This window comes from Salmo salar, chromosome 04 (assembly GCF_965601325.2).
Source record: "Salmo salar chromosome 04, fSalSal1, whole genome shotgun sequence".
In the NCBI taxonomy this organism is placed as follows: domain Eukaryota; kingdom Metazoa; phylum Chordata; class Actinopteri; order Salmoniformes; family Salmonidae; genus Salmo; species Salmo salar.
The window spans coordinates 44,695,218-44,721,177 of NC_138294.1; the positions used below are offsets into that span (position 1 = coordinate 44,695,218).

General features: G+C 45.7%; 2 protein-coding genes across 3 annotated transcripts in view; one reads left to right on the forward strand and one right to left on the reverse strand.

The window, feature by feature from the left end:
* The first annotated feature begins 967 nt into the window (after positions 1-967).
* zgc:165604 (immunoglobulin domain-containing protein) lies at positions 968-3,818 on the forward strand. The gene is made up of 6 exons (XM_014196078.3): positions 968-1,108; positions 1,992-2,146; positions 2,256-2,454; positions 2,629-2,784; positions 3,092-3,214; positions 3,362-3,818. The coding sequence occupies exons 1-6, from the start codon at positions 1,045-1,047 to the stop codon at positions 3,556-3,558; spliced, it is 894 nt and encodes a 297-aa protein (XP_014051553.1). The 5' UTR covers positions 968-1,044; the 3' UTR covers positions 3,559-3,818.
* A 110-nt stretch (positions 3,819-3,928) lies between these two features.
* LOC106602984 (pecanex-like protein 3) overlaps positions 3,929-25,960 on the reverse strand; it is a 29,130-nt gene continuing 7,098 nt past the window's right edge. For both annotated transcript variants that reach the window (XM_014196077.3, XM_014196076.3), the window contains 26 exons: positions 25,503-25,672; positions 25,191-25,248; positions 24,955-25,105; positions 20,867-21,024; positions 20,472-20,625; positions 20,257-20,289; positions 19,968-20,139; positions 19,749-19,859; positions 19,432-19,633; positions 16,474-16,579; positions 15,682-15,774; positions 15,415-15,565; positions 15,160-15,304; positions 14,797-14,974; positions 13,377-13,485; positions 13,051-13,180; positions 12,600-12,658; positions 12,289-12,504; positions 11,894-12,147; positions 11,554-11,784; positions 11,334-11,440; positions 11,072-11,219; positions 9,950-10,455; positions 9,583-9,758; positions 8,995-9,410; positions 3,929-7,327 (listed from right to left, as the gene is read on the reverse strand). In XM_014196077.3, coding sequence (XP_014051552.1) covers positions 7,169-7,327; positions 8,995-9,410; positions 9,583-9,758; positions 9,950-10,455; positions 11,072-11,219; positions 11,334-11,440; positions 11,554-11,784; positions 11,894-12,147; positions 12,289-12,504; positions 12,600-12,658; positions 13,051-13,180; positions 13,377-13,485; positions 14,797-14,974; positions 15,160-15,304; positions 15,415-15,565; positions 15,682-15,774; positions 16,474-16,579; positions 19,432-19,633; positions 19,749-19,859; positions 19,968-20,139; positions 20,257-20,289; positions 20,472-20,625; positions 20,867-21,024; positions 24,955-25,105; positions 25,191-25,248; positions 25,503-25,672 — 4,393 coding nt within the window. In that variant the 3' untranslated portion in view covers positions 3,929-7,168. The remainder of the gene's footprint in view (positions 7,328-8,994; positions 9,411-9,582; positions 9,759-9,949; positions 10,456-11,071; positions 11,220-11,333; positions 11,441-11,553; positions 11,785-11,893; positions 12,148-12,288; positions 12,505-12,599; positions 12,659-13,050; positions 13,181-13,376; positions 13,486-14,796; positions 14,975-15,159; positions 15,305-15,414; positions 15,566-15,681; positions 15,775-16,473; positions 16,580-19,431; positions 19,634-19,748; positions 19,860-19,967; positions 20,140-20,256; positions 20,290-20,471; positions 20,626-20,866; positions 21,025-24,954; positions 25,106-25,190; positions 25,249-25,502; positions 25,673-25,960) is intronic.

Here is a 25,960-nt window from a genome sequence, read left to right on the forward strand (position 1 = left end):
TCCTCAGTTTTCACCCATTAAACTCTGTTTTAAAGTCACCATTGTCCTCATGGTGAAATCCCTGAGCAGTTTCCTTCCTCTCCGGCAACTGAGTTAGGAAGGACGCATGTATCTTTGTAGTGACTGGGTGTATTGCTTCACCATCCAAAGTGTAATAACTTCACCATGTTCAAAGGGATATTCAATGTCTGTTTTTTTGTATTTTTACCCATCTACCAGTAATGTAGGTGCCCTTCTTTCCGAGGCATTGGAGAACCTCCCTGGTCTTTATGGTTGAATCTTTGTTTGAGAGTCACTGCTCGACTGAAGGACCTTACAGATAATTGTATGTGTACAGAGATGAGGTAGTCATAAAAAAATGTAAAACACTTGTTTTTTTATGTCACTATGACTTAAGTAACATTTTACTGCTGAAATTATTTAGGCTTGCAATAAAGGGGCTGAATACTTGTGTCAAAACATTTCAGATTTTCATTTTTAATTAATTTGTAAAAAATGTTGAAAAATGAAATTCCTCTGACATTGGTAGTCCAGTGACAAAAGAAATCGCAATTTGAGCAATTTTATATTCAGGTTGTAGCACAACAAAATGTGGATAAATTGAACGGGTGTGAATACTTTGAAGGCAATACATGTATTCGGTATTCTACGTCATTGCGGTTCTGTGTGACTCGGTTGGAAGAGTATGATGTTAGCATTGCTAGGCTTGTGGCTTCAATTCCCAGGGCCACCCAAATGTAAAATGTATGCCCATGACTAAGTTGCTTTTGATAAAATGATCTGCTAAATGGCATATATTACTGTGCTATTTCTCTCGATGGAAAATGGTAGCCTAAGGAATTGTGGTTGTAAATATGTTTTTAGACACGTTTTTTGTTTGTTTATGTGTGTGAGAGAGAGAGAGAGGGGGGGGGGGGTTCGCTCAATAGATTGACTGGGCAAACATAATTAATGCCTCCGCATTTGAAATGAGCAGAAGGGTAGGCTACTGACACTGCTGTTATGTGATGGACAGAGAGTAGGCAACATTTTTCCTTCTTAGATATGGGCTGCGCTGGAGGGTGGCTGCTCCGGGCCGTGTGTCTGCTGTCTACCCTTCTGGAGTATGGTGAGTTGAGCAAAATATAGATAATATACCTCATTATAGGGGGATTTTTTTGTTTACCAGTAGCCTGTCTGCCAAAAAGATTGCAGTGTATGCTATCGTCTCAGCAGCATATTATTTTGTTGCGGAGATGATCCATTATAATTTGAAACTATGGATTTTAAATGTTTTATTATGATTACATCATGGTAATTGTGTTTTTTTTTTTTTTTTAAATGTATGGTATCTAATTGACAAGAACGAACTCCTGGTTATAATAAGAATTTGTTCTTAACTGACTTGCCTAGTTAAATAAAGGTTAAAAAAAAAATAGAAAAAACTGAAATAGAAGATATAGCCTGCTTCTGAAGATGGGAGGTATTTGATATGGCTGAGTTGGACAAATCTAAATGTATAAAAAAATATATCAATAGGGGGTTTTCACTGCATAGAGAATATGGCTCTATTGTTCTCTCTGCCTCTCAGTGATGAGCCGCGTTTGGCTGCTTGGCCTGAGCTGTCAGCTGTAATTAGTTCCCAATGTCCATGCTAGTTTCCCACACACATACAAAGGGCCCGGGGATGCCTCAGTAGTGGGGAAGGACGCATTATTACAGTAATGAGAGCAGGGGAGGGAGGCCCAGGCCAGGGTCAGGAGCATGCATGGGTCAAACCATTTGAAGCATATTTGATAGAAACACAAGGAATAGTATTTGTTGTGTTATTAGTTTGTTTTTATTTCATTGCTACACCACCAAACCCAATAAGTATTAATGTGTGCCGTTCATTCTGCCGTATTACCTTGTATTCACCATAGGATACCTCATATGTGAGAGGAATTTGAACAGTGGAATGTGCCTGCCTTGCCCATTTATAGGTGTTGCCCTATGCTCCATCCCCTGTGCAGGTGCAGTGAGGGTAACCATGAAACACTCCAACCTGGAGGTGGTTCAGGGGGACTCGGTGACCCTGCCCTGCTCCTTCTTCACCATGAGTCCCCTGTCCAGACTCAACATCATCTGGACCCGGGCCCCCTTCTCTGACCCAGACTTCCCCACACAGGTCTGGTTTGTATCCCTATTAGTAGACACAGGTGATAGTGTTGAAACTTTCTGCTTGGCACGTCAGAAAGGTCTCAGTATGCCGATTTGTCTGTCCCCCCGTCCCTCAGGTGATAGTGTTTGATCATGGCCAGGTGATCGAGAACCCCTCCCTGACAGGCAGGGTAGGTTTCCTAGGCATCCCCTGGAGTGCTGACATCATCCTCAACAACACACGCATCTCAGATGCTGGCAACTACCGCTGCATGGTGAGCAACCCCCCAGAGACTGGAGACCCTGGTATAGGGGAACTGGCCCTTAACGTCCTGGGTAGGTGGTTCACATACTAAGTCACTATAACCATGTCGTATTACTCCCTGAATGCAATTCTCAACGATAACCGTATCTCACTCGGTGTGCGATTTAACATCGAGTCAGCCTGCTGTACATTGAGTTCTGAGTTACTTTGACAATCTGTACCCGATTTGTGTGTTGTTCTTTCAGCACCCCCCTCGCTGCCCCTGTGCTTGTGGGATGGGGTCACTGATACGGGGGGGAGCGTTGCCCTGTCCTGCATGGTGGCGGAGGGGGTGCCCACTCCCGAGATGCGGTGGGATAAATTGGAACCAGAGGAAATCTCACTACCCATCAACATGGACGGTAAGAGCAGCCATTCTCTAACTGAGCCATGACGAGAGCCCGAGAGACATTAACAACATGCTGCAGGTGCTGTGGAGCTTGTCTAATGGTAACCTCGTTCCCAGGCTCAATTGCTACCATATAGAGAGCCGGCTGGTGGACGAGATTAATCTAACGATCATTTCAGCTACGGCACAACAATCAGAGAACAAAAAGTATCATTCACACCATTGTGATGGGTTTAATTCTATTTCAGGACTAAAAACAGTATTGTTGTAAACGCAAACTAATCTTTGTGTCCTGTAACTTCTGTTGTTCTCCATGTCAGGGGACCTATCAGGCTCTGTCCAGATAGTCAACATCTCATCCCAGAACTCTGGGCTGTACCGCTGCTCCGTCACCAACCTTCTGGGGACCCAGAACTGTTACGTCAACCTGTCTATCTACAGCCGTGAGTCCCCCCCCCCCCAATACTTGTCAATCATATCATACACATTCATAAGGGTTTTGAAATGTTGATGAAACAGGTCGGAGTTACTTTAACTGTGTTGGAAGTGCTGTGTGTTTCGAATCTGAGTACCGCGCTCCCTCTCGGCAGCTCCAGCCAGCTCCCCGGGGATCCTCCAGGGGGTGTTGTTGACCCTGTCCATGGCCCTGGTGCTGCTGGCCCTGCTGGTGCTGGTACTGTGGCTCCATCGCTCTGGCCAGAAGAGGAAGTGGACGGAGGGGAAGGAAGAGGAGTGTTATAACGAGATAAGGTACACTCCTTCTCTGATCAAACGCTCCTTTGTTTGATCCCTCAATCCAAGGAAGACAAACACCCGGAAGCGTTCTACAAAAAAAAAAAAGATTCAACTCACACTGTACAACTTATTAAACTGAACATTTGTTTCATAAAATGTGTTAAGAATGAGCGTGAATTCCATTGGGGAATGAAGAGAGTTAACTCACCGTGCCCTGCAGATAGACATTGGTTCCCACTATTGAAATATTTCCCACATAGAATACTTGATAAACTGTAACATTTTTTTTGCTAATAAAATGTTTGACTGGAATGTGCTCGGGTTTCTGTTCAAGACAGGTTTTCTGCTGTTCTGAATGAATATTCAAATGATGATAACATTGCCTGACAAAGGCTGATAGAGAAAAGACGACAGGGGAAAGGTAAATGAAAGCACTCAGCATTTAATTAGCAAATGACACAAAAAGCTTTAATTTAAATAGGGGGGAGGGGGGGGGGGGGGGGGTGTCACAGAAAACTGTACAGAACTTTGAATATATCGGCATACAGTTTTTAAATAAAACATCCCCCCCCAAATAACTAAAATAATGACAATAAAAAAAAAAACATATGGGATGGTGTACTATTATACAACATTTGTGCAAAAGATGTATTAATCTATTCTTCCCAAACTGCATGATTCAATGTGAAGAGTGCCCTTCCACTCAGGAGACAGATCTCTCTTCCGAGGGGAAAACAAGAGAGAACCTCCCCTAAGACTCAACATAGTGTCTTCCATGAAAAAGAACCAGAAATCCAATAATAATAAAATAGATTTATATATATTTTTTTTAATATATATATATATTTATATACAAAACATGCTGTACATAAATGGCAGAGATTAAAGGAATCCCTTTTATTATAGACACCCAGTTCTGTCCAGTAACTTGTGCTTTCCTTTCTCCCAGTAAGAACAGTACTCCCTGTTGCTTTGGATATTACACTGAGAATAAGGGGAAAGACAAAACAAAAAAAGAGCCCCGATTACAAATGGCTCTGCTTTTCCCGAGCCTCAGGGAGGACACAAGTTAACAAGGGCCGATCAATTAGCTAGATACTGGGTTTTAACATCTGGTAGGCGCCAGCTCCTGTCTGCTCCTCCTCAACAATACCCAGGACAGCCATGGAGTTAAGATTCAATGATCTGACAAACAAAAAAAGACTCGATTTACATCAGCCCAGTGCTTGTCCCAAGTCCTCAAAATGTTTTTCTAGATGATGAAACCAAAAGGATGGTTTTAGAAAATGAAGAGACCTGTAGCTCAAGCAGAATGAAAGAAGAACGAAGCGGCAGTAACCCAGTTCAAACCACTGCTGTTTCCGTAGTTTGGGCATCACATTGACTGGCACTTTGAGTAGTGACCCATGAATTCAACCATGAGGCCCAGACTCCCAAGATTCAGACTAAATGACTTTGCTACTGCATAATTACCCAGTCTAACTTATCTAGATACCATCTAACCTTGCGCTTGATAACTCCACCCTTGTCTCTTCCCTTTTAGACACAGTAAGATGAGTAGATGGCAGGTAATTCCTATTCGTTACCAATGAGAATGCAGTTCTCCACCTATTAGTTCTTACCCTGTAAGAACAGATTCCCAGAGACATTTTAGTAGACGGTTCAGTCCGCTAACTAAAGTGAGAACTAAGATGGCTAGGGGCGAAAAGGAGCATACAAGGCAGTCTTCTAGGACCAGCTTTACACTATGGTACAAAAGGTTATTCCAGATAGCTCTACCATTGATATAAATACATGCCACAACTGACCAAGGTACTGGCACATGGATTACTGTAGTGCTGTAAGGCCCTGTAACTCTCGGAACAGAACATTGGGAGACGGCCAGCTTGTCTGATATGTGCTCTGGTTAGAGAGATCATGGGAGCGGGTCTCTAGTCAGAAGTGCGTCAAGCTCTTCATTCGCCCCTTAAAAAGCAGGGTGGCAAAGCAAACATCTTAAAGTGACTCCTCGGGAATACTTCCAGTTACATTACACAGCAAATAAAGAGAGGAGAACCCTTGGTGAAAGTGTACAACGACGATGCCAAAACACGTGGGGCAAAGGTGACGATTAACAAGAGCCTATTTCAATCTCCGTGTTTCTATCACGCCAGCACGTCAAATAGACAAACCCTTTTAAACAGTCTTCCAGACGTTGTCAATAATAAATACGCCATCTTTGTTTTGAATATTTATTCAACTGTTTGTTTCCAACTAAAACGCTGGAGGTAAGTGTAGCACAAACAGTAGTTGTAGGTATAGTAGTAGTAGCAGTAGTTTACTAGTAAGAGGAGCTGGCACTGTAGCTGGAGGCAAGGAAAGCAGAAGGGCCTCTGTCAGAGCCCCTCCCACCGTCTAGAGTCCACAGCTGATTGGATCAGGTCATGGAGAGTGGTCGGTCACTAGGGCAACTCCGCGGGCTAGCCTATAGCCACCGGGAGGTTGTGATTCTTCAAGTAAAGTAAAAAAAGAAATTCCACTCACCCCGAAAATAGGAAACTAAAATAAAAAAAAAAAAGGCTTTAGAAAGAACAATCCCAGTTTTAGAATCGTGCGGTCTGAACAATCTCCTCCCGTCCTGTACAATGGGCACCATCTCTGTCCAGAGTCACATCTCCCTAGACCTCCCCAAATTCAGAGCTCGCGTCCAGGCCTGACTGGATTGTAAACTCTGCCGGGAAAAAGCACCACATGTTGGAAAAAGGTGGGAAGTAGGCGGGAGTCTTATCCCTGAAACAAGCTCCTTTGACAGAACGCTTGAGATTGTTGATGCGTCAGAAAGACCTGAATGAGCATGGGGGGGGGGGGGGGGTTCTACAGGGAGGGGCTGTTGGAATGTGGGTGGTATGCTGGGGGAGGTGGGCTGTCGATATTGACTGGTCATATGGTGTGACCCATGCAGGTTCACAGTGGATTTCCCCCACAGTGAATTCTTTCTACAGTGAAGCAGCAGGTTGGAGCAGGAATGGGGAGTGGGGATAAAGAACAAGGCTTGTTATGGTAGTAACTCTGGCTTCACCTGTACATACAGCAACATAGGATATTGGCATTCCCTTTTTTGGATTCGTTATGCTGTTGCTGCTGCTGGTGGAGCTCAGGTGAAGGAGAGGAGAGAAACGAGGGGTTTTTCCCCCTTCCCCTATATAGAATTTCAAAAAACTAACTAAACATTACACAACATCCCTTACAATTGCACTGGCTTTTTGGCCTGCTAGAGTTACCATAGTCATGGCCAAAAGGTTGTTTACAGAAACTCTGAGGGTGTATCGGGCGAGAGCTCCTGTTTCAAGTCCTAGGAGGGGACATGGTGAATGTTTTTTTTTGGGGGGGGGGGGGGGGGTTTACATGCATCCTTATGGTGGCTCGATGAGGAGCAGATGAATGTACATTAGACCTCCAGATCCATCCAGTATTGCAAAGGCTGGAAAACATTTACAAATGAACATGTTGAGAGGTTGTGATCTGCCAGAGACGTAGCGAACCTCAAGAGTCCAGTTCTCTTTGGAATGACTCCGGGAAGCTGGAATGAGTCCAGTCTGAGCCGGTCAGGCCCCACTCTAGAACTGGCCATGGTGGTGCTGTGCGTTGGCTGCAGGGGTTCTCATGGGTTCTCCAGTGCAGACTCAGTCCAGGTGCTCAAGTAAAGGCAGCTCTGTGGACTCCTCCCGGGGGGCGGGGCTGGGGGGCTCCCCTGCAGTGAGGGTCGTGGTCTCAGTGGACTGGGTAACGCCCAGTGGGTCCTGGGTTGGGCTGGCTTCAGGCGGAGCTGCAGGTGGAGTAGACTGGAACACAGAGTGACAAGATGTAAATGGCCTCAGTTTCAACTGCAACGAATTACCATCCTTAAAATGAACCGCAACACCATACCATCCTTCTGGAGGAGGAGCTGTACTGCAGCGACATTATTCTCATGTGTTCATGATTGGGCTGACCCCATTTAAAATCGACTGGTCGATCAAGATTTTTTTTTAGCCGAGCATTCTAAAATGTATATTAGAAACATTTTTATGACGCGAGACAACTGTCTGATTGACACCTTTCTGATTGACACCTGTCTGAGTGGACTAATCCATTGCAGAGGCCACGGGGGTGGCACAACAGTATCACCAGTAGTATATTCACTATTATCTCCCATCATTTCTAATCTACAAAGTTTGTTTGGTTATGGTAATTTCTGTTAATGCATTCAATACATTATTATCATTGTCTTTTACCGTTCTCATTGTCGGAGTAGACCTAGGCTACACTTGTGAGGAACACGTTTCGGTTTATTTCCTTCCATTTAGGAGTTGTCAAATTTATGAATTGTCATTTGTTTGTAGCGCTCCTGTCAATGTTGAGTAACGACGCGCACCTGATTATACATAGAAGTAGGCCCGAAGCTACCGGGCCTGCGAGCAAACGTAGGCTTAGAAATGTGTCCATTTGGGGATCCGGTAGTATTTCTGATTGTCTTATCTCACCACCACTGTGGAGCTTAAGTCCTTTTTACCTCACCTCAAACACAGCAAGTAAACAAAGTCTGTTTTTACATCTGTTGAGAATGTAGCCAGCTCTCTTTCGATAACCACTCCGCATGAAAGGAGAAAAAAATAAAAAAAATAATAAAAAGTCATGCTCTGATCCGGTGGAAACGTTAAAAAAAAAAGAAGTCGTGCTTGATTACTTCTAATCCCTTGCACAAATAGCCTACAGCTGTGTATCTGTCTGGAGCAGAAACTGAGGGCCCAGAATAGTTTATATGTTGCAAGTTCCAGCTTCAGGCCCAAGTTAATAGTTGACACAATGTTTCAAGCTCCTTGCAAACAGGCCATGCATAGCCAATGTGATTTATAGGATATTTATTTTATCAGGATATTTTCTACCTGCAGGTTGCAATGTTTTTATTTGTTGGCTTTATGTAGGCTATTTTTACATAGTTGGCAATGGCAATAGAAATCATTTTTATAATTCTGATTAACCACATGAAAATGATTTTGAGATACAAAGACTATTATAAATTAAATGAAACTGTTCCACAAAAATGTGCATATAAAAATAACAACTGGCACGCAGATCAGTAGAAAGGGTAAGATAAATTGGCACTCTAAATGCAAAAGGTTGCAGACCCCCTGGTGTAGCCCATTAGGAGCGTAGCAGCTGGATCTGCCAAGGCCAGCAGCAGTGGAAGGAAGAGGGTCGGGAACAGTTGATTTTTTTATTCTGGTATGGTTGATCTCCAGCTCCCTCGAGTCATTAATCACAGTGTGCTTAAAGCATCAGACAAGCTCAGTAGCCTGCATATAGTTGATTTTATTAACACACATAGGGTGTCTATATATATGGAAAAATACACATTTGAAAATTTCAACGCATCGATGACCTTTTTAGTCGGGGACGGCCCTAGTTCATAAAGACAGTCACGCTATGCTCTAGCTTCCCACGCACTACGTTGTTTTACTACCCTCACCTGTGTCCGTATGCACGGAGACCCTCCGCTGTCGCTCTCAGCGGAGGCAGGCCCGTTGAAGCCCTTCCTGCCAGACAGGCTCCACTTCCCGTAGAGGCCCTCATAGGGCAGCCCGCTGCCCTGCCCCAGGCCATGTCCAAGTCCTGTCCGTCCGGACCCTCTGTGCACCCCCTCCTGGAAGCTGCCTGGGCAGAAGCGCTCCGGGCCGGGCAGGGAAGGCATGGCCACAGAGCTACTGAAGGACAGCTGGGAGCTGGACAGGTGCTGGCCCAGGAGGCCCTGGATGGACGAGGTCCGGTGGAGGGAGGTGACCAGCCCAGCGTCCATCCTGCCCTCTGACTGGCTGAGCAGGGCCAAGGGGAGGGGCTGAGGGTGGTGGGGCCAGGTGGGGGTGGGGCCCACAGGGTTGTCAGTTCCTACGGTGACAACGAGAGGCATTTCATACACATTACAGAATGCAATCATTACACAAACTGTTCCATGGCTGCGTTATCAGCATACTGACAGTATTGACATTGTTATAATAGCTAGCAGCAGCTGAACAGTGGCCATCAGAGACTGTAGTGAGTGGTGGGGTCCTGAGCTCACCCATGGGGGGGTGGATGGAGGTGAAGTGGGGCTGGGGCAGGGGCAGGCTGGAGGCCGGGGTGCTCTGGGTGGTGTGAGCCGCTGGGTTGTTGGAGATGGAGGTGGAGCCGCCGCCGCAGTCCGAGTCCTCGATGTTCCCTCCACTGTTGCAGCCAGCCCCACAACCCTTCTGTAACCTGCAGGGGAGACAGAGTTAAAGTTAAAATCGCCCACTGACCGTATGCGAGAGACAGCGAGAGAACATCCGTGTATGGCATGTGCGTGATAGTATGTGAACTTCACATACACAGCAATACCTGGCTATGTGTGTGTGTGTGTGTATATCAGCCTTACCATGGCTACTGCAGGCTGTGTAATGTAAGTGTACCTGTCCCAGCTGCTGATGAGCCAGGTGTAGATGTTATGGGGGCTGACAGGCCCCCCCCAGACAGAGCGGAGCTGGGTGTGCCCCCCTGCGTAGGAGGTGGTGAGGGGCGACACGTAGATGGGGTAGCCGATGGGCTGGTCACATGATGAGTTGATCATGTTCCTCAGGGCCTGCTTGGCGTTCTGTATGCTGCCTCGCTCCGGGTTCCGGTTCCGCAGGAACACCAGCTCCTGCTGCTGGCCCGCCCACAGCCCGCGCACACACTCCCTGTTCACCTTGATGACCCTGAAGCTGAGGAACCTCTTGTTGAGCATGATGATCTTGTACTCGTCGCTGCCGTCGTCCATGACGTGGCGCAGGGCCAGCAGCGACGGCATGTTGGCCAGGATGGCGCTGCGCCACACCGGGTCGCCCTCGTGGCTGATCAGCATCTTCTCCTCGTTGGCAGTGATGGCGTCGTACAGAACCACCGGGTCCTCGTACTCGTCTGGGGACGTAAAGTGGTCCTGTTTGGGGGGGGGGGGGGGGGGGGGGGGGTTCGGAGAGGATACTGGCTTAGTGTGAGCGATGTCATCATTTAAGCTTCTTAAGTCTCAGCTCTGGCCACCACAGTGTCAATTCTTAGGGTGCGCTTGTAAATTCGCTCTGGCAATCTACTCCGAGTTCAGAGCACTCTGGTTTGAGTGTGCCCGAGCTCAGAAAAGTTGGTGAATTTACAAAACAACCTGGTGTCAGTCAACATTGGCAAAAAAAAACCCAGAATACAATTGTTGCCAGTAACACAGTTGCAGTCATTAACCCTTGGGATAACAAAAACAGCCTAACGAGCTCTGCTAGGGCGAGTAAAATGATCAGAGTGAGCTGTTATCTCATTTGTGTCTGCAAGCAGCTAGCAAGCTAGCCAACGTTAGCCATTTACCTTGGGTGCTTGACTGCTAGCGTGAGAGGGAAACGCTCTGAATTTACGAACGGACAATCTAACGCTTTGAATTCTACAGACAGCCCAGAGCGCACTCTTGACACTCCGGAGTGAATTTACGAACGCACCCTTAGTGTGGGTGATGACATTACATTGACCACCATACTGTCTGTAATGAGTCACGCCCATACGATATGTCTTACCTGGTGCAGTTTGAGGGACATGCGCACCCCGGGGGCCACCACCCTGTTCAGCAGGTCCATGTCAGCAAACACCCACTCGTCCCTGGGAGAGGTGATGCGGAAATCACCCTTGAAGAGGGCGTGGAGGCCGTACAGGAAAGGCTCCAAGCTGACAGGCGGGGGTACAAACGTACGGATAGTCACCGTTGGTTATACGCGATCACAGAGACATATTACACACTCCCTTCAGTTAGCGAACAGACAGTCCGGCCCTGGGACTTACCTGGCTGACATGCTGTGGGAGGCTGTGCCCAGAGCCCTTCTCCCCAGGATGCAGAGGCCAAAACACAGGGTGACCAGCGGAGAATCCCTCTCGCTGTCCTCCACTGGCTATAACACAAAGTATTTCATTAAGCTAGTCGGCTTATAACACTAATGACATTGCTATGGAAAGTTCTGGTTGAATTGACAGCTACATAAGTTACATGAGAAGGAATATTGACCGTCGGGCATCTGCTGTTACAGTACTGGATCCAGTCCAGGTAGACCATACAGAAGGCAGTGGGGGTGACGCCAGAGGCCCTGTGGTCGTAGTCCTCGTCTATGTTTAGGTTGAAGGTCGGGTCACTGTCCACGTAGGCCGGGCCCAGGCAGGGCCGCAGCGCCTCCTGGACCGTCTCATTGGCCAGCCACTCCTCCAGTTTAGGAGAGCGACTCACGTAGAAGATGATGCTCTATGGTAGAGGAAACACTGGTTACAGACCGGGCCAACTACTGTTCAAATGACATGTTATTGTATATCTCATTTTACAGTTTGCTGTATGTTCAGGATGGATCATACACCTTGACGTAGTAAGTAATGAGGATCTTGCGCAGGTCGAACACTTGCAGCATGGAGGCGGCGTTGTTGTCGCTGATGCTGTAGCCCTCCAGGACGTACTTGGTGGCGGCCACCTCCCAGGCCAGCCAGCGCTGGCCGAACGCCGCGTTGAAGGAGAGCATGTGGGGCAGGTGGCCTGGCTCGCAGCAGCAGCAGCCCTCGTCCTCCTCCACCCCTTCGGTGATGGCCTCCACCTCCCGCTGCTGGCAGTACGTACCTGGGGGAGAGACACCAGGAGAGAGAGAAAAGACAGCATTTTGAACTTGTCCACCACGCGTTCAAGCCATTAAAGCCTACCACGTTGAACTCGGTTCCATAAAAGCTCATTCTAGCCCAAACCCTCTCCCCTCCTCCTCACCCCTGAACTCCAGCCCCCTCAGCTGGAAGGTGACCAGGCCGTTGCCGATCTCGATAATGTGCACCAGGGCGTTGAGGTAGTCGGAGGCCAGGATGAAGCAGTCTCCTGTGGTGTAGTTTCCCCAGCGGCCCAGCAGCAGATCGCCACACAGGCTGTGCTGCAGTGAGCGCGTCAGGTGCTCATAGAAGATGGAGTTGAGGTTGTTGTCGTCAGCACCTGGAAGAGAGGAGACCACAGGCAATGAGAGCAGAGTCCTTTGAAAGAATGATGACTCGCGTTAGATGAGGGGAAGGAAGACTGCGGCAGCTGACCTGGGTTGCGGTCCAGCTGGGTGGCCAGTCGCGTGTTGGAGTGATCAACCCTCTTGGTGCTGGAAAGACAGATATTATGTTAACCGGGCGACACAGAGGCTCTAGAAACTGCACTTTTCACAAGACAGGTGGTGACTTGTGTAAAATGGTAACGCAGTCTGCTAGCTTTCACGGCATCTAGCAATAATCTCCTTAATCTGGTTTTAACATTGACCTCTGAACGGCAATGGGGTGTAATCATTAGTCCAAAACATTTTTCAACGGAAACCATTTACTCTACGCAGAAAACGTTTTGCCCACGAAAACAAGAGGGTTTCTATTGGACACATTTAGGTAGGTCCTTCCCTGTTTCGTTCCCGTTTGTTTCTTTTTGGATCCTAGTGAACACACCCACCTGGTCTGAACAATGCATCTCTACATCTCTAGGGCTCCTGGAAAGTAAAGAACTCACTTGTAGTCTCTCTCCCAGAACTTGACGGGCCTGGTGTAGGAGGTGACGAACACAGCACTGCCCAGGACAGGGTTAAGAGGGGTGGAGAAGAGAGCCGAGAACACGGCCTGGACAAACAGCATGGCTGAGTCTGAGAGTTAGGTTAAGGAGCTCTAACAGACAACACTAACACACAGGACATCCAATGTGCACAGCATTTAGTGTTGTTTAAACACTTTGTTTCACTGGCAAATGAGCAACAGGGAGTGCAGAAAGTACTTTGTTTAACAAGGATGTAGTCTAACCAACAGTTTTCTGCTGATCACAGCGCCAGTGTACAGGGATACGGGGCACAGCGAAGGGCTGGGCGAAGGCGTGGAAGGCAGAGCCCCAGGTGATCTGCCAGGGAGCGATGTAGGTGAGGACAAAACGCAGCTTGTAGAGCAGGTCCCAGAGCTGTAATGAGAAACCATCCAATGTAACGTGAGCGATCAAACACCCGAGTCCAGTCATTTCTCAATGTAACGTTCTTGCGTAGCCAGAAAAGACTTAAAAAGGGAAATTTCAAACATGTTCAACGTCATATGCATCAATCCCCAGCACCACCCTAACATCAACATGCCGTATATGAAAATGGCACGTTTCTGTTTTGCATTAAAAAAAGAATAGAAGATACGTTTTTCAAATGACATCGGTGTGCCATTTGTGTTAGTAGGCATTGCCTATTCAATGGTTGATGTCGTCCCTGGAAACACTATTCTTCCTCTATCTGTTTTTACTAAAAAAACATAGAAGCACTCCATTTTAACATACAGTGTGTGTTGATGGTGGGGTGGGGCTGATGATTGTGATGTGGGAAAATGATGACATTTGCCTTTAAGGGTCAGAGTGTACAACTACGCTGAACAAAAATATCAACGCCACATGTAAAGTGTTGGTCCCATGTTTCATGAGCTGAAATCAAAAAATTCAAAATCAGAGACATTTTCCATACGCACAAAAAGCTTATTTCTCTCAAATGTTGTGCACAAATGTTTGTCTTACATCCCTGTTATTAAGCATTTCTCCTTTGCCAAGATAATCCATCCACCTGACAGTAGTGGCATATCAAGAAGCTGATTAAACAGCATGATCATTACACAGGTGCACCTTGTGCTGGGGACAATAAAAGGCCACTTTAAAATGTGCAGTTTTGTCACAATGCCACAGATGTTTCAAGTTTTGAAGGAGCGTGCAATTGACACGCTGACTTCAGGAATGTCCACCAGAGCTGTTGCCAGAGAATGTTATGTTAATTTCTCTACCATAAGCTGCCTCTGTTGTTTTAGAAAATTTGGCAGTACGTCCAACCGGCCTCACAACCACGGAACACGTGTAACCACGCCAGCCCAGGACCTCCACAACCGGCTTCTTCACCTGTGGGATCATATGAGGGGGGGTGCTGAGGATGTCTGTCTGTCTGTAATAAAGCCCTTTTGTGGGGAAAAACTGATTCTGATTGGGTGGGCCTGGCAGCCAAGTGTGTGGGCCTATGCCCTCCCAGGCCCGCCCATGGTTGCACCCCTGCCTAGTCATGTGAAATCCATAGATTAGGACCTAATGAATTTATTTCAATTGACCGATTTCCTTATATGGACTAACTCAGTAAAATATTTTTAATTGTCACATTTATATTTTTGTTCAGTATACATACAGCTAAGTATGTGCAGGCACTTTCATTTGGTTGAATTTGTGCAAAACCAAATCCCAGGGAGGAGTATTCTGTACCTTGCTGAAGAGGATGGACATGAAGAAGTAGTCGAGCAGGAAGGTCTCTGAGAAGTGTGGGTAGTCGAAGAGGAAGAAGAGTGCGGTGAAGGACAGCGTGACGTACTGCAGAGACGGGGCGCAGAACGACGAACGCAGCAGCTTCATCCCCGCCAGAGAGATGAAGAGAGCCCGGCCGCTGGAGGAGGGGAAGGAGAGAGAGAGAGAAACCGAGAGGAGGGGGACATCAAAACACATTCATTGTGCAATTACAAAGCGTAGTCTTAATAAACATGCACTCAACTCTGACTGGATGGATAGATGGGGATGAGGGAGAGGAATGTGTGGTGAGGTTGGTAAAAGGGGATGGCTCGAGCTGCTTACTAGATGTCAAGCTCCTTGGGTTTCAGGCTGACGCGCTGCGCCTCTGTAGTGAGGGAGTTGAGCACTACAGCCGGATAGATAACATACTTCTCCACACACTGCAGCCACGCATACAGCTTCTCGAACCACATCAACTGGGCGGCATCTGGGACGGACAGGGCACAGCAAAACAATTCAGGACAAACCTCAGGCCTCGACACAATTCTTCAGGGTGTGTGAACGTGTGCGTTTAGGGGGTGGCGGGTTGCTACTTACCGCGGACCTCGAACTGGCTGTACTCTCGAGAACGGAGCACGGGGTGGGCCAGGCAGAACCAGGGCAGCTGCTTGCGGAGCTGAGGCAACAGGTAGTGTGTGAGGAAGCCCACCACCCCAGCCACCATGTACAGGATATAACTAAGAGCAGGCTGGAGGGGAGGGAGAGAAGGTTTCACTGGGGAGTGTCAGAAAATCTGAAGGGTTTCTCTCTAGATACTGAAACGTCATATCGTCCATCTACAGTCGACCAGGTGAGTTGACTGACCTGCAGAGCGATAAACACAGTGCTGGCACTGATGGCAAACGTGATGACAGCCATGAGGGGACACATGACCAGGTCCGAGTGGAAAATCTCTCGCTGTAAAAAACCCAGACAGAGAGAGATGAAGAGGGTTTTAAAACCTCGGACCACCAACCGCGTTCAAACATTTGTTATAGTCACTGAGTGGGAAAAACATTAGGAACACCTTCCTAATATTGAGGTGCACCCCTTTGCCCTCGGAACAGCCTCATTTCGTCGGGGCATGGACTCTACAAGGTGTCGGAAGCGTTCCACAGGGATGTTTCCCATAGTTGTGTCAAGTTGGCTGGATGTCCTTTGGGTGGTGGATCATTCTTGATACACACGGGAAACTGTGGTGTGAAAAACCCAGCAGCGTTGCAGTTCTTGACACACTCGCACCTACTACCATATCCCGTTCAAGTCTATGTCACTCACACAATGTTTGGTTTGAGTCCCAAATAGCACCCTATTCCCTACATTGTGTACCGGTACCCCTTGTATATAGCCTCGCTATTGTTATTTTACTGCTGCTCTTTAATTATTTGTTACTTTTATTTCTTATTTTTCTTTAGGTATTTTTCTTAAAAACTGGGTTGTTGGTTAAGGGCTTGTAAGTAAGCATTTCACTGTAAGGTCTACACCTGTTGTATTCCGGCACATGTGACAAATACAATTTGATTTGGTAGTGCACTACTTTTTAACCAGAGCCCTTGGTCAAAAGTAGTGCACTATACAGTGAACGACATGCCATTTGGGACGCAGCCTTGATCTTACCACAGAATCGCGTAGTTTCTCAGGCAGGGGGTCTTTGATCTCCAGGGGAGGCTCCTCAGGGGTCCGGCTCTCCAGCTCGGAAAAGAACTTAGAACGGACCAGAGACCTAGAGAGAAAAACACACACAGTGAAATGTAGGATATGAGTGACAGGGTAGAGTTGATCTTATGACAGTAGCTAGGATCTGGGAATATTAGTGTGTTTCAACGTACCAAGTAGGTATATCATTGTCATTATATTAAATCAACGCAGAGACACTAATGAGTTTTCCATTGACCAGACAGAGAGCAGTAAAGAGTAGTGTTGTCACGATACCAGAATGTTGACTTCGATACCGATAACAGGTTTAGTATCACGATGATAAAACCATACCTCATCAACAAAAAAAGAAAGAAAGAAAGTGGGGATGCACTGTGAGATGATCACTTCTGGTTACTTTTTTGAAAATGAGATTCAACTCCAAAATGAACACAAATAAAATGAAACAATCAATCCCTGATGCATTCTGTTCAGGTCTTAAAATCAACTTGGGTCAAAACATAGGTACAGTAGACTCCCTTATTGTATGGGACACTTTTAAAAATGTGCCTTTGGAGGACATGCAATTCAATACTCATCTTTAAAACAAAAAGTAGTTAGGTCAACAGAGTTCATCTTAAAAAAACAGGAAATAGAGGAACTAACAGTACAGATAGATAGCATTGTAAACTTATATGCTGACCAATCCGGAGGCGCGCGTGATTTTGTTCACCCAACCCAGGTTGAACTAGCAAAAACTCTGAACCAATTATATTAATTTGGGGACAGGTCAAAAAGTCTTAAACATTTATGGCAATTTAGCTAGCTAGCTTGCTGTTGCTCACTAATTTGTCCTGGTATATAAAACATTGGGTTGTTATTTCACCTGAAATGCACAAGGTCCTATACCACAACAATTAATCCACAGATAAAAACGGTAAACCGAATTCGTTTCTCGACACATCTCCTCCTTCCTTCAGGCTTCTTTTTCCTTCGTTGGACTTTATATGGCGGTTGGCAACCAACTTTACAGCATTACTAAAACCAACTGGAGTGTGAACATCAGTTCATCTGTCAATCACCCACGTGGGTATATGCTCCTAAAAACCAATGAGGAGATGGGAGAGGCCGGACTTGCGGCGCGTTGAGCGTCACAATTAGATCCAATTTCTATTTTGGCTACGCAGACGCTCGCTTGAGGAGCGCGAGCAGTGTGGGTGCAATGATTGAATAACATTCAAGTGTACATTTAATTGCAACGCTCGCACATACGAAGCGAGCGGTGTGGTCAGCATGTAAGGGGCATAGCCCAAATCATGAAAAACAGCCCCAGACCATTATTCCTCCCCCACCAAACTTTACAGATGCCACTATGCATTCGGGCATCCGCCAAACCCAGATTCATCCATCAGACTGCCAGATGGTGAAACGTGATTCATCACTCCAGAGAATGCGTTTCCACTGCTCCTGAGTCCAATGGCAGAGAGCTTTACACCACTCCAACCGACGCTTGGCATTGCGCATGGTGATCTTAGGTTCGTGTGCGGCTGCTCGGCCATGGAAACCCATTTCATGAAGCTCTTGACGAACAGTTATGCTGACATTGCTTCCAGAGGCAGTTTGGAACTAGTGAGTGTTGCAACCGAGGACAGACAATTTTTACAAACTGCGCGTTTCTAGCACTCGGCTGTGCCGTTTTGTGAGCTCGAGTGGTCTCCCACTTTGCAGCTGAGCCGTTGTTGCACCTACGCTTTTCCACTTCACAATAACAGCACTTACAGGTGACCGGGGCAGCTCTAGCAAGGCAGAGATCTGACTCAACAGTCAACAGTGAAGAGGCGACTCCGGGATGCTGGCCTTCTAGGCAGAGTTCCTCTGTCCCGTGTCTGCTCTTTTGCCCATCTTAATCTTTTATTGGTCAGTCTGAGATAAGGCTTTTTCTTTGCAACTCTGCCTAGAAGGCCAGCATCCCGGAGTGGCATCTTCCTCTTCACTGTTGATGTTGAGACTGGTGTTTTGTGGGTACTATTTAATGAAGCTGCCAGTTGAGGACTTGTGAGGCATCTGTTTCTCAAACTAGACACTCTACTGTACTTGTCCTCTTGCTCAGTTGTGCACTGGGCCCTCCCACTCCTCTTTCTATTCTGGTTAGAGCCAGTTTACCCTGTTCTGTGAAGGGAGTAGTACACAGCGTTGTACCAGATCTTCAATTTCTTGGCAATTTCTTGCACGGAATAGCCTTCATTTCTCAGAACAAGAATATACTGACGAGTTTCAGAAGAAAGTTCTTTGTTTCTGGCCATTTTGAGCCTGTAATCAAACTCACACATGCTGATGCTCCAGATACTCAACTAGTCCAAAGAAGGCCAGTTTTATTGCTTCTTTAAATCAGAACAACAGTTTTCAGCTGTGCTAACATAATTGCAAAAGGGTTTTCTAATTATTAGTCTTTTAAAATTATAAACTTGGATTAGCTAACATGATGCCATTGGAACACAGGAGGGATGGTTGCTGATAATGGGCCTCTGCACGCCTATGTAGATATTCAATAAAAAAATAATAATAATCAGCAGTTTCCAGCTACAATAGTCATTTACTACATGAACAATGTCTGCACTGTATTTCTGATCAATTTGATGTTATTTTAAATGGACAAAACATGTGCTTTTCTTTCAAAAACAAGGACATTTCTAAGTGACCCCAAACTTTTGAACGGTAGTGTATATATTAACAAAACAATATATATGGGGGTTTGGAAAAGATGCAGACAATTACATTGATAGCCTCAACCTATCTGCACTATTAAAGCTGCCCCTCTCCCCCTCCCAAAATAAAATAAATACATAGTTCTAATACCGGACCGTTTTTCACGTTGTAGTACCGAGAAAGTACAGAGGTTTCGGTATGCCATGCAACACTAAAGAGTAGAGGTATACTGACCACAGGATGACAGGGTCACTGCTTTGGCGGCTCAGGTGGTAGGAGAGGGCCAGGAGCAGACCGCAGAACACTGAAAACAGTACTGGCACATGGGGATGTTCCCAGGGCGCATTGATAGCCCCGAGGCAGAATCCATAGAGCAACGCAGCCACCAACACACTGCGTAACAGGCTGTAAAGAGACGACAGGGGGCTGGTGGTGGCTGTGGAGAGAAACCACACACACACACACAGGGTCAACAGGCATCGCTCAACAAAAAAGAGAATTTACTTTGTGAATTACAGTGAATGGCATCTCACTGTGTGGCCCCGTCTTACCTGTTCCCCCAAAAATGTGCATGTCGACCTGCTCCAGCAGACACATGAGGAAGGTGTTGACCTGAGGTAGAAGCCCAAATAGGAAAATGATGGGGAAACACAAGGCAAACACTGAGGAGGAAGAAAGAGAGGGAGAAAGTGCTTGAATGAGTTGGTTGGTCGCAACACGATACAAAAGACATAAGAGCACACAGCTAGAAGTTGCTAACACTGACTGACCTATGAGCACGTCCCTGGCACAGAGCAGGAAGTGAGCGGAGAAGAAGGTGACGCCGTAGAGCGAGAAGGGCTGCAGGTGGCCTGAGCGCCCCGCCAAGTCTAACACCCAGATGAGAGCACAGCACAGGCAGAAGTAGACGGGCCGACTGTACACGATGACCCAGTTATGGCCCTGACGGGTTAGACCAGACAGTCATCAGGTTGTGCCATCAAAACAAGAATCAACGATAGATAGGTTACCAACTTGATAATGACCAAGACAGATGTTTGAACGACACCATCCACTTACATGCATTGGGGAGGCTGCGTCTGGTTGAACACTCTGAGGAAGGACAGAGTCATCAAGCGTTAACACATTAGTTTACTTCAAGTTAACACTGGTCTATTACGGTTCAATAAACGTGTCGGCAGTTCATTTTCTTAATTGTATAACCGTTTTAATAAAAAGGGGAATATAGGAATTGAATAGAACTTTATTGAATCCTTATGACTTGTGTCGTGTACCTTTAGTAGTGAGTACTGACAGCTGGCGATGACCAGGCAGAACTGGAAGACCCAGATGTCCCTGAAGAAGCCCTCCAGGAGCAGCAGGAACCCCAGGAAGGCCACCATGCTGGCCAGCACCACCGCAAACACATTCTCTCCTACACCACGGTTCCTACAGGACAGACAACGGAGGTCATTTACTGTCCAGGGTTGAAAAATTCCAGTAACGTTAACAGAAAATGCCCAGGTCTTCCAGAAAATGCTATATTTTTGGAGAAAGCCGTAACCCTAACACGGTCACTCCACAGTAAATAAAATAACCTCTTAACGAAACCTTGGCTTCCTCCTCAGTACAGTGACAAACATTGGATCATATTACCACTGCGATAAACTAGCTAGCTGCTGCGTCTCACCTGTCCAGTAGCGCCAGCAGGGCCAGGCGGTCGTAGCGTACCCTCAGCCACTTCCCTGGCAGCACCCAGAAACGGTAGTACTGTTTGGGCTTGGCCTTCTCCTCGATCATCAGCGTGTTCTCGTGGGACTCATGCAGAGACTCATGGTCCAGGTCAAACTGGAGCCAGAGAGGGAGATTCAAGTCAAACATCATGCGTATTAAAGATTTTTAAATAAACTAAAGCCACATTTACAGGAATATGCAAGAAATGTCCAGAGGGTTAACTTGTCTGAAACACATGATTTTGATTTGATTGATTAGGATCCCCATTAGCCGACGCCAGCAGCAAGTCTTACTGGGGTCCCACATATAACGAAAAAGACAGACAAAATACTTTAGAATTGACATACATTTAAAAACATTAACATGTAGTGTGTGTGTGCAACTATCAGTTCCATACACACGCTATCATTCCAACATACATGTCAGTACACACACAAGTAGGTCACACGGGGGAGAAGCGTTCTGCCGTGAGGTGTTGCTTTATTTGTTTTGAAACCAGGTCTGCTGTTCACATGCACTATATAAGATGGAAGGGAGTTCCATGCACTCATGGCTCTGTATAATACGGTGCGTTTCCTTAAATTTGGACCTGGGGACTGTGAAAAGGTGGGGTACGTGTGTGTGTGTGTGTGTCAGTGCTGTGTAGAAGTTGACTAGGCAAACAATTTGGAATTTCCAACACATTGTTTCTTATAAAAACAAGAAGTGACGCAGTCAGTCTTTCCTCAACTCGTAGCCAAGAGAGACTGGCAGGCATAGTATTAATATCAGCCCTCTGATTACAATGGGGACAGCTGCAGCTTAACTAGATCTTCCTTTGCAGCACTTGACCACATGACTGGACAATAATCAAGCTACTATAAAACTAGAGCCTGCAGGACTCGCTTTGTTGAGTGTGGTGTCAAAAAAAAGCTGAGCATCTCTTTATTACGGACAGACCTCTCCCCATCTTTACAACCATTGAATCTCTAAGTTTTGACCATGATAGATTGTAAACTAAGGTAACACCAAGTCATTTCGTCTCAACTTGTTCAACAGCCACATCATTCATTACCAGATTCAGCTGAGGTCTAGAACTTAGGGAAATATTTGTACCAAATACAATGCTTTTAGTTTTAGAGATGTTCAGGACCAGTTTACTACTAGCCACCCATTCCAAAACAGACTTTGTTAAGGGTTTCAGTGATTTCATTAGCTGTGGTTGCTGATGCGTATATGGTTGAATCATCAGCATACATGGACACACATGCTTTTTTTATTGCCAGAGGCAGGTCCTTGGTAAAAATGGAAAAAAGTAAAGGGCCTAGAAATCTGCCCAGCGGTACACCACACTTTACATGTTTGACATTTGAGAAGCTTCCACTAAAGAAAGCCCTTTGAGTTCTATTAGATAGATAGCTCTGAATCCACAATATGGCCGAGGTTGAAAAGCCATAACACATACACTGTCAACAACAGGTTATGGTCAATAAAATCAAAGGCTGCACCGAAATCTAAGAGTACAGCTCCCACAATCTTATTATCAATTTATTTCAACCAATCATCAGTCATTTGTGTCAGTGGAGAACATTATTCGTGCCCTTCTCTATAAGCATGATGAAAGTCTGTTGTTTTGTTTTTACAGAGAAGTAGCATTGTATTTGGTCAAACACAATTTTTCCCAACAGTTTACTAAGAGCCTTGCGGCAAACTGATATGTCTGCTGTTAGAACCAGTAAAGGCCGCTTTACCACTCTTGGGTAGCGGAATGACTTTGGCTTCCCTCCAGGCCTGAGGACAAAGACTTTCCTCTAGGCTCAAATTAAAGATATGACAGATAGGAGTGGCTAGAGTCAGCTACCATCCTCAGTAGCTTTCCATCTAAGTTGTTAATGCCAGGAGGTTTGTCATTATTGATCGATAATCATTTTCCCACCTCTCCCACACTAACTTTACAAAATTCAAACTTGGAATGCTTCTTTCATAATAAAAAAAAATATATAAAAATGTATACATGAGTATGATGGCTCACTGTTCGTTGTTGGCATTTCCTGCCTAAGTTTGCCAATGACGTAATAATAAAAATATTTGGCAACATCAAATGGTTGTGTGATGAATAAGCCATCTGATTCGATGAAAGATGGAGTTGAATTTGTCTTACTGCCCATAATTTCATTTAAAGTACTCCAAAGTTGTTCTCCATCATTGATCTTGGCTTCATAATACAGTTTCTTATTTTTTGTTGAGTTTAGTCACATAATTTGTCAATTTGCAGTAAGTCAGCCAGTCAGATATGCAGCCAGACTTCTGAGCCACTCTTTTTGAACCATCTCTTTCAGCCGTACAGTTTTTCAATTCCTCATCAATACATGGAGCCTTAACAGTTCTAACAGTCAGTCTCTTAACAGGTGCATTTTTATCAATAATTGGAAGAAGCAATTTCATAAATTCATCAAGTACAGCATCTGGATGCTCCTTATTAATCACATCAGACCAACAAACATTTTTAACCTGTTGGGGATAGGGGGCAGTATTTACACGGCCGGATAAAAAACGTACCCGATTTAATCTGGTTACTACTCCTGCCCAGTAACTAGAATATGCATATAAATATTGGCTTTGGATAGAAAACACCCTAAAGTTTCTAAAACTGTTTGAATGGTGTCTGTGAGTATAACAGAACTCATATGGCAGGCAAAAACCTGAGAAGATTCCTTACAGGAAGTGGCCTGTCTGACAAGTTGTTGTTCATCTTGGCTCTGTTTATTGAAGACTGAGGATCTTTGCTGTAACGTGACACTTCCTACGGCTCCCATAGGCTCTCAGAACCCGGGAAAAAGCTGAATGATATCGAGGCAGCCCCTGGCTGAAACACATTAGCGCATTTGGATAGTGGCCTGTCAGAGGACCATCAGACTGGGGCTCGTGCACGAGGGCACGAGATGTTTTTATTTTCTCTCTCTCTTTGAACGTAAACACGCTTTCCCGGGCGGAATATTATCGCTTTTTTACAAGAAAAATGGCATAAAAATTGATTTTAAACAGCGGTTGACATGCTTCGAAGTACGGTAATGGAATATTTCGAACGACGAACAAAACGCCGCTATTTGGATATAACTATGGATTATTTGGGACCAAACCAACATTTGTTATTGAAGTAGAAGTCCTGGGAGTGCATTCTGACGAAGAACACCAAAGGTAATAACATTTTTCTTATAGTAAATCTGACTTTGGTGAGTGCTAAACTTGCTGGTTATCTAAATAGCTAGCCCTGTGATGCCGGGCTATCTACTGAGAATATTGCAAAATGTGCTTTCACCGAAAAGCTATTTTAAAATCGGACATAGCGAGTGCATAGAGGAGTTCTGTATCTATAATTCTTAAAATAATTGTTATGTTTTTTGTGAACGTTTATCGTGAGTAATTTAGTAAATTCACCGGAAGTGTTCGGTGGGAATGCTAGTCACATGCTAATGTAAAAAGCTGTTTTTTGATATAAATATGAACTTGATTGAACAAAACATGCATGTATTGTATAACATAATGTCCTAGGGGTGTCATCTGATGAAGATCATCAAAGGTTAGTGCTGCATTTAGCTGTGGTTTGGGTTTATGTGACATTATATGCTACCTTGAAAAATGTGTGTCTGATTATTTCTGGCTGGGTACTCTGCTGACATAATCTAATGTTTTGCTTTCATTGTAAAGCCTTTTTGAAATCGGACAGTGTGGTTAGATTAACGAGAGTCTTGTCTTTAAAATGGTGTAAAATAGTCATATGTTTGAGAAATTGAAGTAATAGCATTTCTAAGGTATTTGAATATCGCGCCACGGGATTACACTGGCTGTTGAGTAGGTGGGACGCCATAGAGGTTAACATCATCCACATAAGAGTCACAGCAACATTTTTTGTATGATCTGTTATACACAATTTTAGGCCCAGCTGTTGGAACTTTGGCTTTCCTGGATATAGCCACTATATTGTGATCACTGTATCCAATGGGTACGGATACAGCTTTAGAACAAAGCTGTTGAAACAGGAATTCGAATGGTGTTTCCTCTCACCTCTGGCATCTCTGACATCTCCAGGGGCACCCTGCGTACTTGCATGCCCTGCAGAACCACGGGCCTGGGCTGGAGCATGGTGAGCACCGGGGCCCCCTCCTGGACATCAGTGGAAGTGAAGCTGGAGGATTGGGACTGTCGTTCCCGCTCCCTGAGAGGAGAAGAGAGAGGGGGTCAGACATATCAAAAACAGTTTCAGGCAAAGAGCCTAATGCGCATCAGAGAGAGACACTTACGCCACTGGGTCCTCATAACCGCCTCCAGCAGGTCCAAACGTGTACGATCTCTTCACTCCTGGAAAAACACCAGCACGGCAACAACAATGAATGGAGAGAGTAGACTACGTCGTAAACTAGGACGGAATCATTTGCTATGCAAATTTAAATACATGAATGTCTCAGTAAAGCCCACGAACAATGGGGCTTATTTCTCGCTCTCTTCAGGCTAGGTTTATTAAAAAGAGAGAGGGCCCCCCCCCCTTTCAATGCACCCCCCCCCCCAAGGTTCTAAAGCGAGCCTCAGCCTAGCATCACCACACACACACTCACCACCCTCGTCATAAAAGTAGTGCACAGCCCCCTCTGTGGTGTCATCGAACGTAGAGGCCTCGTGGACCCCCCCGCGGGGCAGCAGTAGTGAGGTGGCGAACTGTAAGGCAGAGGGCAGGGTCCGGGTCCGCGAGTGTGAGGAGGTACGGGCACGCTGGAGGTCCTGGAGACTACAGGAAGACAGGAGCTGGGCTTTTCGGAGCATGTACATACGGAGGTGACTGGCATAAGAGATACAGTTGTTGAAGTCGGAAGTTTACATTCACTTAGGTTGGAGTCATTAAAACTCGTTTTTCAACCACTCCACAAATGTATAGTTTTTAACAAACTATAGTTTTGGCAAGTTGGTTAAGACATCTACTTTGTGCATGACAAGTAATTTTTCAAACAATTGTTTACAGACAGATAATTCACTGTATCACAATTCCAGTGGGTCGGAAGTTTACATGCACTAAGTT

What these genes read in the sequence shown, in the direction of transcription:
- zgc:165604 (XM_014196078.3), top strand. Translation starts at nt 1,045, where the DNA reads ATGGGCTGCGCTGGAGGGTGGCTGCTCCGGGCCGTGTGTCTGCTGTCT. An exon ending in ACCCAGACTTCCCCACACAG is followed by an intron (nt 2,147 to 2,255) that starts GTCTGGTTTGTA and finishes CCCGTCCCTCAG; the next exon opens with GTGATAGTGTTTGATCATGG. An exon ending in ACTGGCCCTTAACGTCCTGG is followed by an intron (nt 2,455 to 2,628) that starts GTAGGTGGTTCA and finishes TTGTTCTTTCAG; the next exon opens with CACCCCCCTCGCTGCCCCTG.